At 40.3% G+C, this 16,403-nt stretch overlaps 1 protein-coding gene across 5 annotated transcripts in view; it reads right to left on the reverse strand.

Annotated features, from left to right (window-relative positions):
- The window catches only part of LOC126095349 (transmembrane protein 131), a 345,609-nt gene that overhangs the window by 213,958 nt on the left and 115,248 nt on the right, over window positions 1–16,403 (reverse strand). For all 5 annotated transcript variants that reach the window (XR_007521958.1, XM_049910154.1, XM_049910155.1 and 2 more), the window contains exons 8-10: window positions 8,215–8,378; window positions 7,771–7,951; window positions 7,503–7,611 (exon numbers count right to left, since the gene is read on the reverse strand). Coding sequence is in view for 4 of the 5 variants with exons in the window: in XM_049910154.1 (XP_049766111.1) it covers window positions 7,503–7,611; window positions 7,771–7,951; window positions 8,215–8,378 (454 nt within the window). In the remaining variant the exon portion in view is untranslated. The remainder of the gene's footprint in view (window positions 1–7,502; window positions 7,612–7,770; window positions 7,952–8,214; window positions 8,379–16,403) is intronic.

Here is a 16,403-nt window from a genome sequence, read left to right on the forward strand (position 1 = left end):
TACTTTGTCTTCTCAAGACTCTCCCTATTTTGCCGGAGGTAGCGTCAGAAAAGGGAAGAAATGCAGTCAGTGGCTCATCATGTGAACATCGAACATTTTTACTTTTCCTGCTCTTGGAGAACACTGACTTGATATCAGGTGACCACGGTTGTTCTTTCAGAACACATACACTGAAAGATCTAAATCGAAACAAGGCCCCCTGGAGTAGGTAACATTCCCTCAGAATTATTGAGATACGTAGGAGAGCCAGTCATGGCAAAATTATTCTACCTGGTGTGCAAGATAAATGAGACAGACAAAATATCCTCAGATTTGAAGAAATAGATAGCAATTGCAATTCCAAAAAAGCCAGGTGCTGACAGGTGAGAACATCACCAAACCATCAATTTAGATTGCGTAACTAACGAAGAGTTACTGCACGGAATTGGGGGAAAAAAAGAAAAATTTATGCCACAAAAGACTAAAAGGAGGGATTCTGAAGCATCAAGGAACTGTCAATTTGATAACAGAGAGAGCGTGTTGGGTAAAAATTGTACAGGGAGATCAAGGTTCAAATGCAGTACACAGGTCCCAATGGATGTAGGTTGCAGTAGTTACACAGAGGTGAAAAGACTTGCACAGGATACACTAGCGTGGAGAGCTGCATCAAACTAGTCTTCAGCCTGAAGACAAGAACAATAACAACTAGAACAACAACAGCAACAACATATGAAATGTGTTCAGCTGCCAAAAGAGAAATGTGTGACACCTTCAATGACTAGGGTAGCAGAATCTTATTAATTGTTATCAAAAGGTCTCTCACAAAACCTGAAGAAGTTCTGGTGGTATGTACACGCTATCTGAGGTATAGCAATATACATCCCTATTTGAGAAACAGACAGAAGCTTTCCAGCCATCTGCAAAGACTCATGGCCCTAGAAAATGTTTTCATATGCTGAGAGAAGCTTATGACTGAATTGGTCAGCTCGTCTATTTAAGCTAGGCACAATGTCATATATTACACATACACTATGATTTATTGAAGAAATTTCTGGTAATTCAATTGTCATTAAATTGTCATGACACTTTGTACAGCCTTTCTTAATGACAATAGTTAACAACAGTATAATTTCAGTTATCTAAAGCAGCTTTCAGATATGCAAAATTACCTAAAATGTGGATTTTATGACTTTCCATGACAAATAACTTCCTGGCATGCTAATGTGCTCTTGTGAAAGTCAGTGTACAACTTTTAGCTCGACCATTAAATATTTAAATAAACAGCATTTTGATTAAAAAGCTAAGATCTACGTAATAGTTTCAGTTTCAGACAGCTAATATTTACTGGATGACATTATTTTCACTTATTGTGTTGTCCTAGTGAATGAGGGAGTGAAAACAGCATGTATGTGAAGTATGAATTGCTGAAATTGTTAATAACTACGTATGAATGAGAATAGGAATCAGACTGTGCAATCTTGACGTGAGTCGCATACACGCAGGACTATGGCAATTGTAAAGTACCCAGTTTTCAGCAATTTAGAAATATAATATTTACTTCAGTCCTTCGGATGAGTAAAGAATGGTTTAATTTGCTTTCTGGAATGCATCAGTTTGTATTCTGGTGTAAACTAATTTCAGAACTGGGACTGGTAAAAAGAGAGAGAGTACCAGGTTACGCGAATTTTAATATGAAGCTGACTGGCTACTGTGTTATTTGGCTACTCAGAGAAGAGATCTTCTATGCATGAAACTTGTCGAGTATGTAACATCATGTACACCAAAGCCCTAACTACTTCTTCTTCTTCTTCTTTTTTGTGCAACAATAGCTTTGTAAGAATTTCATTAACATGAAGCTAATGATAATCAATTGTGATGACATGTACAGGAATTTCAAGTTTATTAATGAGATCTGATGCTTCCTTTCAAAGGGTGTAAATTCCAAGTGGTGTACTGCACTGTCATGACCACAAACTTTCAGAATCCTAAGCATGATGAACTGCATGGCTGCACGGTATTTAAGCAAACATTCAAAGTTTTTTTTTAACTGATAAGAAGTGCGATTCTTTCAGTAACAGATTGTGAGTTAAAATCTTAAGCCGACTACTAGATAGAAAGAGTGTGCTGTAAGCGTGATAAGATTAAAGCAAATAGTGCTTACTGGCAGATTAAAACTGTGTGCCCGACCGAGACTCGAACTCGGGACCTTTGCCTTTCGCGGGCAAGTGCTCTACCATTTGAGCTACCGAAGCATGACTCACGCCCGGTACTAAGGAGAGCTTCTGTAAAGTTTGGAAGGTAGGAGATGAGATACTGGCAGAAGTAAAGCTGTGAGTACCGGGCGTGAGTCATGCTTCGGTAGCTCAGATGGTAGAGCACTTGCCCGCGAAAGGCAAAGGTCCCGAGTTCGAGTCTCGGTCGGGCACACAGTTTTAATTTGCCAGGAAGTTTCATATCAGCGCACACTCCGCTGCAGAGTGAAAATCTCATTCTGGAAATAGTGCTTAATTTCGTACTTTCATTTCTCGAACTGTGTGCTATGATGGATTTGATAGCAAAATTTGTGTACTTACTCAGAGTGATAATATACAATAGATATTTTATGTAAGGATTTGTCTTCATTTAGTCGTTTCAGTCATACCTAATGAGATTAACTTACTTTGCTTCTAAAAGTCAGTTAACTAAATCTATGCACACTGTAGACGTATATGTACAGTGCAGCTATTTACCGTATTTACTCGAATCTAAGCCGCACTCGGATCTAAGCCGCACTCGGATCTAAGCCGCACCTGAAAAATGAAACTCGAAATCAAGGAAAAAAAAATTTCCTGAATCTAAGCCGCACCTGAAATTTGAGACTCGAAATTCAAGGGGAGAGAAAAGTTTTAGGCCGCCAAATCGAAACAAAGTTGGTCCATTGTAATATGAGACACAATTTAGGTCGAATGAATGATGATACAGGTAGAGTAGTTTGGTTCGAGTCATAAGCTTAGCAATTGAGCTTTACCAGGTAGCCATTGCCATGCGTCAGGCGCTCCTTCCGTATTTATACAGGTACCCTTCCTTTTTCACGTGCTTCGTCTGGTTTGAATTGATTGCTTATTTTTCTTTGATCTCTCCCCATGCAATTATCACAACTCCTGTCCCTTAAAAAAGGCCTTGAAGTTTCGACGATTCCTGTCCGCCAAGGATGTGCAATAGTCAATTACAGACGTCTTCATGCAGTAGGACATGGTGTATTACCAAATGGGTACTTTCACCCTGGTGCATCAGTGAGATGAGTGCCTCAATGCTGATTCTGGATTGTACGGCCTTTGAACAAAAACTTTTTGATCACCCCTTATAGTTTTCATTGCCAGTACTGAACAGAACTGACCTCTTGCCACAATTCAATGTTAGTCACCCGAAACTCCTGAAAAAATCCAGTTATATGTGATACTGTCCAAATATTAATCATCTTTATGGTCATGCATTCTTTAAGCTCAAGCAATTACACAGAATAGTTACCGTGCTACCAAGGGAAATGTTTGAAATCTCTGTCCATGTATATGATGCTGTTAATCAAGTGATGAAACAATGGACTGGTTTTATATTCATGAGCAGCAAGTTTCTGAGCCCTATTTGGCCCATCATGATTTAGCTTCTCTCTGGTTTACCCACGTCACTGCAGATGAGTGCTGGGACAGTTTCTACATGATCATTGGGTCCATTGTTCTTCATTATTGCACAAATGTCCACGTGTTTTGCCTGTACTGGCTTTAGTGATTAACGCACATTAAACAGTAAAATGCCATTCTTATGTTATACAGTATTCTCTCCTTGCAATGATTGCAATAACACTGATCATAATATTGCTAAATGCAGCAGGTAGATAATCTGAAAACCATTTTTCTGAAAGCAAACTGTGGTCCACCTTGCACTGTTTGAAACTCAAGAATGCAATCAATTGCTGAAGAACATTCTTACCATATATTACTATAGGGGCCCCACCACCACATTAGCTGGTTTTGAAAAGGTGTAAGCACATACTTACTTAAAAATCAAAAATTAAATAACAATCAGGATGGTTAGTGTGGGTTTTAAGCATGAGGTGTGTGTGTGTGTGTGTGTGTGTGTGTGTGTGTGTGTGTGGTTTGGGGAAAGGGGAGGGGGATGGTGGTTAAAGCAAGAAATATGCAAAATAAGCAAAAAGATTTACTCTTTAGTAGTCAGTACTCTCCTTTACTGAATGTATGATACAGCCACCCATTAGGGAGTGATCACAAGAGGCAAGTGGACAAGCATAATATAAATATCTGTGGGGCTCTGTATTCTCATGAACCTGCACCACCGGAGTCTAGATCACAATAAGTTGTGAGGCAACAGGTAAAATAACTCTCTTCTTATGAAACGTAGAGAATAGAATCTGTCCGGGAATTACTAACACTGGAATTTCAAAACAAAATATGATTAACCAGTGCAAGTCAGTTTTGGGACAATGGTGGGCAGTAAAGTTGAATTTGACAGATTTTGAAAGTCTTGCAATAGATAACGGAACTTGTGTGTGTGTGTGTGTGTGTGTGTGTGTGTGTGTGTGTGTGTGTGCACCCACTCATGCATACATGTAACAAATAATAATTTTTACTTATGGTATTGAAGAATTTCACTTATGGCATTGAACAGCCACAATATATACTAATAAATTAAAGATATAATGTAACTGGATAGATCAAAGAATCTAGTCACCAAGTAGCAGCAGGAGACACTGGCTCAGAAAGCTCGCAAATTTCCTTAAGCTTTATATGTTTGTGTTCTCCTGCCGCCACTTTGCGAGTAGATTTTTCATCTATCCAGTTACATTTTATTTTCAAAAATTAACAAATTAAAGAACTTCTCCCATGGTTATTTTTTAAATTTATTTCCCCCACTCTCACCCACACCCCAGGATTAAAGAACTTCCAAGTCTTATATATGCATCCTGCCTCCGAGAAATACAGTGACTGTCTTGTCATATTTTAATTGTGTATTTCAGTTTCAGGCTCACTCACCTGAGTTATTACTAAGTCACCATCAAATGGTTTAAACGGCTCTGAGCACTATGGGACTTAACATCTGAGGTCATCAGTCCCCTAGAACTTAGAACTACGAAAACCTAACCAACCTAAGGACGTCACACACATCCATGCCCGAGGCAGGTTTCAAACCTGCGACCGTAGCAGTCGCGCGGTTCCCGACTGAAGTGCCTAGAACCGCTTGGCCACAGTGGCCGGCAAGTCACCATCAGATGGTTTGAATACATTAAACAATAAATCATCAACTTTGACAAGTTACTACACAGCATGTTTAAATCGTCTGATGACGACTTGACAACAAGTGTAAAACTGGCTATGATGCTACTTACATGACCAAAGGCTGAAATATATAATAATAGTAATAATAATTAATAATAATAATAATAATAATAATAACAAAAAGAATGCAAAGAGAAATTTGCTTAATGTCTTCCATTTTTGGGGACAATTCACCAATAATAATAATAATAATAATAATAATAATAATAATAATAATTGAGAGGAAAAAAAAGAAAAAACACAAATTTGTAATTAGAAATCTTCATTTTTCATTTTTACAGGTCTACTGTTTACCCACCACAATTAGTTCTAGCATTTTACTGTTAACTTTGTTGCCCCATTTAATTCATCCTTTAACAAAACACTGGATTAAGCTTATAAGTACATTTCATAAGGGGGAAAAATTTATTTTTACTCTTTACTGTGATTTCCTCTTATTTTTAATTGCATACTCTTTACTTAAGCTTCTTTTCTTGCTTTATGAAATCACTTTTCTCCTTAAAACTATTCAACTGGTTCTGCTATTTTGGAATACAGGGTCTGACAAATTTTCCTATATTTACATTCAAATCATTCATTTCTCCATTCTAATTACCTATATTACTGATCTTCCTTTGCAACAAGGAGATAATGTTTATATGATCTTACAAAATACAACAAGCAATTTAATCTTATCCTTCATGTTTCTCATGAAAAAGTGGAATTTAATCTGTATACAGGGTTACTGAAACAGTGTACCCAGTTTAAATGATGTGTATTTCATGAATTATACATTGTACATGAACAATCTACATATCAATGAGAGGAGGAAATCCCTCAATTCTTTTTAATACAGATCAATTTGTTTCCCCTTTACCAATCAGCAAACATCTAAGTGGTAGCCAAACTCGTCCCACATGTGAAAAAGCATATCTTGTGTTATGGAGTTCACCACAGCAATGACACGGTTCCGCATGTTGGCCTGAGTTGTCGTAGAGATGGGATGTAAACAGCCCTGTAACAGAACCCTGCAAGAAAAGCTCTCAGGACATGAGATCAAGAGATCTCAGTGGCAAAAGGTGTAGACAGCAGTCATGATCTGCCATGGGACCTACCCATTGGCATAGAAGGGCTTGAAAAGTTGTCTGACATCTTGGTGCCAGTGGGACATAGCTCCATCCTTTTGGAAAATGAAGTCTTGTGAATGAAGCTGAGGCAAAAACCATTGTTCCAACATATTCAGGCATATTATTCCACTTACAGCACTTTCCACAAAAAAGAATAAGCCATAAATGTTTGCCTGTGATAAGGCACAGATCACGTTTGGCTTTGCCGAGTTTCTCTTTATGCTGCAATGTTGTTCAGGGATTTTGCAGACCCCACATGCAGACATTGTATTATTCACCTTTCCACTTCATTACTAAAAATTAAGCACGATAGAGATGCATCATTCTCCATCATTTCCAGCATATCACCACAAAATGTAATAAGCTGCCCTATGTCATTCTCAAGGAGAGCCCACACAAGCTGTAAGCAGTAGGACTTGTACAGCAAAAACCTTCTCAAAAGTCGCCATATAGTTGGCTGAGGTATTACTGGTTCCATATTAACTCTACTGTTTAATTTACGTTGACTATGAACAAAACTAGCTTATACTCATCTGATGTCTTCCTCTGATACACATGGTTGGCCTGGACTTTTTCCTTTGCAAACACATCTAGTTTGTTGAAATTGCTTAATTCAATGGCTTATGCTTTTCCCAGTTGGTGGTTCAATGCCAAACGGAGACGGAAGGCCAGTTGCACTGTAACTGCCGACTCACTTCTTGCAGACTCAAGAATGCAAAAAATCTACTACATCATCGCCATCTTGCTCACAAGTGCCTATTAGTGTAAATACCCTAGCAGTTGCTTACACAACTGCTACCTCCCTAGTAGCTGTTTATGAAACTAGTGGTTAATAAAACAAAACTCTGGACCTTCCTCTTTCCTTCAGTATGTAAACTGTTCATTTCTCATTTATATTGTCATGAAACGCACATGAAGTAAACTTGCTACATCTTTTTGAATAACTCTGTATACTTTCTTCTGAATTTGTTTCGTGCTGCAATTGGAGATACCTTACACTGAAGTATACACACCTTTGCTGGGGAGTTTGTCTCCAAAATTAAACAGCAACTAAATCAATATTTAAACGAAATCATTTCATACTTACAATCAAATGTTAGTACTGCAACTTTGGTTGGCATTTTAGTATCAGGTAAAACCTTTATTGGTTGAAATTCTATTTTTACTGCTTTAGAAGGCATTGTTGTAGCTATACTCTGAAAGTAGAAAAAATTGTTTACCACACTAGCATTGCTCTAAAATTAAAATAAGAATGATGAAAAATAATAAGGGCTCAAAACACTGAATGAATAAACTATGCCTGTAAGTACACTGACCTACATTACTACAATTACATAAAAACATCTTGTACTTACTTGCAATCGTATCAGCTTCTTTCCAGAATTGAAAAGATATAAAGGTATTCTCTTTGGTTTGTCTTTGCTTCCCCCAATGCCAAAATCAATAACATCATCAGGGGAATAAAGTCCTGCTTGTGGCATGACTTCTACATCTAGAGGCACCACTAACACATCCTCAGTTTGATTCACTTTTATCCTTAAGAAGTTAATGACATTTATTATAATAAAGTATGAGAAAGCGTAAATTTAAGACTGTTAGGTTATTCAAATGTTACTACTTGACTATAACGGGAGGACTCTTCTACATACCAAGACAAAAATTTTCGATACAGAATTTTGGAAGCTATGATAAATTACTAATTCTCTACAATTCCTTTGAATGCAATAAGTAAATGAAAACACAGTAAAAAAATGTGGACAGATATATCCAAAATTAAGTCTTGATGAAATGAAACAAACCTAACATATGCTGTATGATTTTTTTCTGCTCTTGCTACAAATCGAATTCTTATGACAGCTTTTGTGTGGTATGGCGGAATCTCCCATAAATGTTTTGGCCCCTCAAGTTCTCCAGATGGGAGTTCCAAATGGAAATCTCCACCACTGCTGTACACCTCTGTTATCTAGGAAAAAGCAAAAAACGTTAATAAGTTTCCAAACTTTGAGTCAATAAAAAAGTTAATGATGTAGGCTGTTTAAACTGCAAATAATTTATGGTACATACATGAACACCATGCAGGCCAATATTTGGCTGGAGAAAAGGGAATGTTAAGAATGTACAAGTGGGGTGTAAAATAAAGCAAAGAAGTATACATCCTTAAAAATAATGGTACAAGAAATACAACTTTAGTTAATGATACACAACTGTAATGCAGACATTTTAATTATAGCTGAGAATTCATGAATCTAGAAGATTGTTACATAAGTACCCACAAGCTCGATGCCAGAGCAAAGCCGTCTAACTGCCACGATACATATAACCACTCTACTAGTTGCAACAGCTATTCTCATCAGTCAGGTTTAAAGCTAGTTCTTTACTAGGCAGGGTGGGGAAAGGGAAACCTTCCAGCATCACTCTCCCCATTTACCTTGTGCAACCATTCTCAATAGTCTCTTTCTGTTTCTAACATAGCTCAGCAGACACCATTCAAGACACAATCACTAGGTCTGTTGAACTGACTGGCACATATTCAATTTAACTGAAGCGACACAAAATTTATTCACCAATTGGCCTCAGGAGAACACACACATAAAAAATGGTTTTACATACTTCAATCCTTCTGCCGGAAGAAGCAGTCAATCGCTCCGAAAGCTGGCATACACAAAACCTTTTTTTTGTGTGTGTTCTCCTGCTGTGGCTTGGTAAGTAGAATTTTTATCTATCCACTCACATTATACTGCCAAAAATTGACTTTCTTCATTGTTATATTAGCACATATTCATACTTTCATGTCTCCCCTGGTGACAATGTTGTAATGCTTAGAGGCGTGTATAGCTTCATAAAGCCAATAGAGCTTCCACTGATATTGTGAACTAATTCAGTTGTGTGACTAAATATAATCACGTTACAGTTCAAAGGAGAGGACACTCTTTATCACTTAATGTGAAAAGGCACATGACCAATAAAATTTCTTAGCAAATTTGCTACTGATATCATTAAATTTTTCATGAAGCTTAACGCCTTTCAATCAGATACAGCCTAGAACACAACCAGATCTTCATACCATTCTCAAAGACAGCATTATATGCTTTGCATCACATCTAGCATCAATTATGCTGATTAACTAAACCATTAAGCTTTACCTCTGTTGGCATGCCATTCAGCAGGAAACAAGCATGGAATAATACGTGTAGGTCCATGCGGCCTGCATCATGCCAGTAGCATGAGCTGACAGAACACCTACATAGTCCAGATCTACACATAAGTGCCAGAATGCCAATTTTTTGTATAAATATTGTGAATACCACTAAAAACCAGTCACAAAATGCACCTAAGGACAGCTTATTACTTGCCAGCCGAAACATCATAGCAATATATCAACATCATTGAGATTCAATTCCAAAACTTCACTGAACATCCAATATGGTGGAAAAATTTCATAGAATTTATGGACAACGGGAAGTATTCATCAAACTAGTAAATATGGCAGTGATAAAGATTATATTGTGCAACTAATCATCTCATTACTGTCAAAGACTTAACACCAGAAATGATACCAAGTTTTTCACAAATATTAAGTTTATTTAAAACAAGAAATGAAGCTAAAAACTGTAGGATTACAGGAGACCACTCACCATAAAGCAGAAGCATTGAGTTGTCAATAGGCACACACAGATGAAAGAAAACTTGTTAGCTTTAGGAGTTATCCTTTGACAAGCTACAGTAAAATAACACACACACACACACACACACACACACACACACACACACACACACACAACTATGCTCTCCTACATGGTGCCAGCTAGACCAACAGTGTCAATGCTATTTTTTGGCTGGTGGGTTGGTTATGGTGGGGGCAGTATCGAGTGTGGAGGATAGAGGGGGATTTGGAAGGGAGGTGGGAGGCAGGGACTGACTAGGAGTGCGTGGCTAGTGGCTCAGAGAGATGATGATGATGATGATTATTATTATTATTATTGGTGGGCACTCAACTGCGCGGTCATCAGTGCCTGTACAAAGTCCTAACTTTTAGACAGTCCAATTTTTAACTCAATCCAATCTAGCAACTGTCATGAATGATGATGATGATGATGATGATGATGATGATGATGATGATGATGATGATGAAATGATGAGGACAACACAAACACCCAGTCCCTGGGCAGAGAAAATCCCCAACCCAGCTGGGAATCAAAGTCAGGACCCCATGATCCAGAGGCAGCAACACTAGCCACTAGACCACGAGCTGCAGGTAGCTCAGAGGGAAGTGGACAGTTTGCCAGTTAGGAATGCAGGGAGGGAGGGGTGGCAGGCATGTAGGCTGGCATGATTGTAGCAGCTAATGGCAAGCGGCACTTACTAAAGGGGACATGAGGATGATAAGTGGGAGGTGGTGACTGGATGAAGGAAGGAGAAACTGTTGGGTGGAGAAAAGCACTCATCAGCCAGTTCAGAGAAGCTGGTGGTGGAGGTTAGAGTCCAGATGGCTCAGATTGTCAAGCAGCCATTGAAATTGAACATGTTGTGATCAGCTGCATGTTATGCCATCAGGTGGTCAACTTTGTTCCTGACAACAGTTAGGTGGTGGCCATTCATCCTGTGGACAGCTGGTTTGTAGTCGTACCAATGTAAAGGATTGCGCAGTTTGTGCAGCAGAGTTGATATACGACATAGCTGCTTTCACAGGTGGCCCGGCCTCTGATAGGGTAGGATAAGCCTGTGACAGGACTGGAGTAAGAGATGCTGGGTGGGTGGATTGGGCAGGTCTTGCACCTTTGCCTGCCACAAGGATATGATTACTGTGTTATGAGGTTAGGAGTGGGAGTAGCATAGGGATGGACTAAAATGTTGTGTAGGTTGGTGGGCAATGGAACACCACTTTAGGAGGAGTGGGCAGAATATTGGGTAGGATGTCCCTCATTTCAGAGAAGAATGAGAGATAATCAAAGCCCTGGCGAAGGATGCAGTTCGGCTGTTCGAGTCCAGTGTAATACTGGATGATGAGGGGGATGCACCTTTGCAGCTGAATCTTGGGGGTAGTGGGAGGATTAGGTGTGTGTGTGTGTGTGTGTGTGTGTGTGTGTGTGTGTGTGTGTGTGAGAGAGAGAGAGAGAGAGAGAGAGAGAATATGGCACAGGGAAACTGTTTGTGGACTAGGTCTGTGTGCACTGCCTGTCTGTAGAGGGCTTTGTGAGGCCTTCAGCATACTGAGCAATGGGGTTCTCATTACTGCAGATATGGCATCCACAGGTGTCTGGGTTGTATGGGAGGGATCTTTTTGGTGTGAAATGGATGGCAGCTGCCAAAATGCAGGTACTCTTGGTGGTTAGTAAGTCTGATGCCATGTGGGTGTCTGTGGCTGTGCTGCAGATCTGTCTGTACACCTTCCTTTCAAAGGAGAAGTAGCTATGCATTAAGATGAAGTTGGTTAGGTGAATGAAGAATGAGGTAATGGGTTTGGAGTCTGTAGTACTTAGGAAAGGTAGTGTTCAACTGCTGTAAGTCCATGGGCATGAGGGATGTTGGTGTATAGAGAAATGGCATCAACAGTGAGCAGTAGGGAACCAGGAGGTAAAGGGGTGGTGATGATGGAGAGTCGACGAAGGAAGCGACTGGTATCTTTGATGTGGGAGTCTAGATTACAAGCAACTGGTTCAAGGTATTGGTGAAGGATGGCTGAAATCCTTTCAGTGGGGCCACAATAACCAGGATGTCCAGGATTGTTGGGCTTGTGGATTTTGGTGAGAATGTAGAAAGTGGGTGTGCGGACTGTTGTTGGGGTGAGGTTTAAGATGGACTCAGATAAGAGGTTCTGGGAATGGCCTATGGATTTCAGTAGGGACTGGAGGTCAAGTTGGACTTCCAGCATGGAATCACTCTGGCTGAAATTGTAGGTGGAGGAGTCAAACAGTTGGTGGAGGCCTTCCGTCATACATTCACTGTGACTCATAACAACGGTGGTTAACCCTTAGGGTGCAGGAAGGATGACCAGGTCTGATCTTTTTGCAGGTTGTATATGGCTACCTTTTCTTCTATTGATATGTTTGTGTTCTAAAGGGCCTGGGGAAGGATGATTAGTCAAAGTTGGAGGTAAGAAATTCCTGGAAGCTGACTACGCAGTGGTTTGGTGGAAAGAGGGGGGGGGGGGGGGGGGGGGGAGGGGGTGTTACAGTTGGATGGTGGTATGAACTGGGAGAAGCAAGGAGAAGGGTTTTCACTGTAGAGATCAGAAGGAGAGTAGATCTTTGACAGGCCCAACATGGTTAAATTTCAAAGTAGGACTGAAGGTTAGGTTTTTGGGTGGGAATGAAGCTTCTGGGCAGCTGAGGTTTTTGAAGGAGAGGTTAACAACAGTGTTTTGGGTTTGCGTGGGTTCTGGGTTTTGTGAAATGTTGGGAGGGAATTCTTTGAGAGAAGACTGTGAGAAGGATGAGTGTTGTTGCCAGTAGAAAGCTGTCGACCCAATGGCACAACATGTAGCTGAACAGAACATGCCCAATTTCAATGCCTGCTTGACAATCCAGGCCACCTGGACACTCCCCTCCACCATCTGCTTCACTGAACTTCGCAGATTGGTGTTATACTTACAACAGCTTCTCCCCCCCTCGTAATCATTCTAACCTCAATCTCAGGCAACCCACTGTCTACACACACTCCACAATAACCATTTCCCCTTACTCCATTCTGTCACCCATTCCCAATTCATGTCCCCATGTTGCCTTCAGCGTATGCCACTACAATCGTGTCAGCCTGTATACCTATCATCCTACCCTACCTTATTTCTAGCCAGCAAACCGGCCATGTCCCTCTGAGCTGCTAGCTCCCTGCCCCCAGTACATTTCTCTGCCTCTAACCTCCCTTCCCCTTTAGCCACCCAACCTGACACTACCTCCACTACAACCAGTCCACCACTCGAAAAATAGCAAAGGCACTGTTGGTCTAACCGGCACAGTGTAGGGGCACACCACACTTCACCTAACCTGAAACTATCCCCCCCCCCCTCCTCATCCTCCTCCTCCTCCTCCTCCTCACAACCAGTCCATATGCAAAAAAAAAAAAAAAGGCCACTGTTGCTCTAGCTGGGACCCCGTAGGGGCAGACATCCTCCCTGCCCCACCTGACACTACCTTGACCATAGCCAGTCCACCAGTCAAAAAAAAAATAGCAATGACACTGTTGGTCTAGCTGGCAACCTGTAATGGCACAGCCGTGTGTATGCATGTGTGTAGGTGTATTGTGTTTGTGTATTTTATTTTACACTAGCTCATCAAAGCATAACTCCGAAAGCTAGCAAATTTCCTTTCTTTTGTGTGCACCTATTGACAACTCAATGCTTCGGCTTTTTGTTGACTGGTCTCCTTTAATCCTAAAGTGTTTCCATTCTACAAGACCTTCCCTACAACAAGATTGAAAATTATCCATCAATGATATATATGTGTGACTACAACACAATATAATGTAATTGGTGAATTACTGAATTTGGGTATTATATAAGCACCGAGCAAAAGTGATCTCTCTGGACTATTTACTAAATATGCATTCTTGTGCTTTGTCAGGAAATGACTGAACAAGGTGGGAGACAAATGATTCAATTAATTGTGGTTGCTTCCACAGTAGGGCCTATCTGAATCTATACAAGTCTGCATTTGTTTCTTTCACTGCATGTTGTTTGACTGGAGGCTGCATGTTATATAGACTGTTTTGGCCTTCTGGTGGAGTGCAAGAACACGTCAACAGTAAGCTGCTCATCCACTGCCATTAAGCTGATTAATTTTGATGAAACTCTTCGCTGCCTATGACACAGTTCAAAGTCAACAGTCACACCCTAATATGCTCTAACAAATAGTTATTTATTCCTACAATATGTCTTACTAATTAGGGTTGGAACTTTAAAAGAGGCAACTATTTATTTACAGCTCGTACAAAATAGATACGTGTTTCGAAGTTTTACTGACCTCCAAAGTAGTCACCACCATTGTGTATAACCTGTTGCCAGTGATGTGGAAGTTGTAGGGTACTCCTAGCAGTGCCAGTTGTGTTGACAGTTTGAGCAGCGCGGTCTATTGCCTGATGAATTTATAGCAGTTCTGAAGCAAATTCTGTTAAGTGTTTCCTTCAGTTTAGAAATCGAGTTGAACCCACGAGGGCTTAAGTCAGGGGAGTGCAGTAGGTGGTATAGCACTTAGCATCCCCATCAGTCAAACAAATCAGTACCATCACTTAACATTTCCGGGCTGAGATGCCGTGGTCCATACATAAGACTCTCCCCTGACGTTTCGCCTTCGACTGCGGAAGGCATCCTCCGAGGACAATCAGCCCGGAAATGTTAAGTGATGACAACAACTGCCGTGAAAGCCTTCATTCCAAAATCAGTAACAGCTTGCACTGTACGTGCTTGAGCATTGTTCTGCAAAATGATGGTCAGGTCCTGCAGAAAGTGTCATCACTTCTGTCTCTAAGCTGGTTGTAGGTTGTGTTCAAAAAATGAACAACATACAGACAGAAGTGATGACACTTTCTGCAGAACCTGACCATCATTTTGCAGGACAATTCTCAAGCACGTACATTGCAAGCTATTACTGATTTGTTTGACTGATGAGGCTGCTAAGTGCTATATCACATACTGCACTCCTCTGACTGAGGCCCTCCTGAGTTCAACTCGATTTCTAAAGTGAAGGAAACACTTCACGGCATTCGCTTCAAAACTGCTACAAATTCATCAGGCAGTAAACCGTGCCACTCAAACTGTCAGCACAACTGGCACTGCAAAGAGTATCCTACGACTTTCACATCGCTGGCAACAGGTTATACACAATGCTGGTGACTACTCTGAAGGTCAACAAAACTTTGAAACACATATCTATTTTGTACGAGCTGTAAATAAATAGTTGCCACTATTAAAGTTCCAACCCCCTCATATTTTCAGTACAGGTAGTATATCCGGCTGATGCTGCAGTAAATAAAGACATCATGACAAGATTCATCACCACACCTTCAGGCTCTAAAACTACAGAGTGTCCACTAATTATCTTTACAGCTTAAGACTTTAATATTGCATATTAACTAATGGTTTTCAACATATGATAAGATGACTCTAAGTTTTTTTGTTTTTACCTTCCAGGTGGCACAATTTTACGCAAAATTGAACTTGAAAACCTGATAAAATGTGGATGCTATAGGAGAAAGCTCAGTGTTTTACCTGGTTCATAAGGACGATGTCCAATAGCCAAGTGCAATGAAATTTTCGAACATGGTATGGAAGGCAAAACTTTCGAACATGATATGGAATGCATCCACTGTCCCAAACAACTATTTGGGCTTTGTCTACATCATTTATGGAGACAGGTAGTGTTCTCCATAAAAAGGGGGCATGTTGCCATTCCATAAACCAATGTGACAAGGCACAGCAGGTGTTTGCAAGGAGTCCAACAAAATTGGTGAATACAGTGGCCAGAGAGTTGTAAATTAGATGGTCAACAGTGCATAATGTCTTGCATAAAATGTTACGGCTATTTCTTACAAGGTGCAGCTGCTTCAGGCATTAAAATCTACAGACAAACCTCAGCACGTACAGTTTACAGTAGATATTCTAGGCAAGACTGATGCAAACAATGACTTTTTGGAAAAGATTTGTTTCTCTGATGAGATAACATTTCATGTACCCAGCAAACTGAACTTGTATATCGAGTTCACAGCATTCTCATGTTACATGTGAAATGGAAAGAGAGAGAGAGTTCCAATGCCAATGTTTGATGCTGACTGATGCACAATTGAACCATTGGTCCATTCTTTCTCATCGAGACTTCCATCACCTGTAGTGTTTACCTTGACGTGTTACAAGAGTTTACTGAGCCACAACTGGAACATCTGCAATCTGATGTCATATTCCAAGAGAATGGGGCACCACCCCACTGGTCCCTAAATGCCCGTCAATTTCTAGATGAAAGGTTTCTAGATAGTATAATTTGATGGCCGCCACAATATC

Source organism: Schistocerca cancellata, chromosome 8 (genome assembly GCF_023864275.1).
Source record: "Schistocerca cancellata isolate TAMUIC-IGC-003103 chromosome 8, iqSchCanc2.1, whole genome shotgun sequence".
Classification (NCBI taxonomy): domain Eukaryota; kingdom Metazoa; phylum Arthropoda; class Insecta; order Orthoptera; family Acrididae; genus Schistocerca; species Schistocerca cancellata.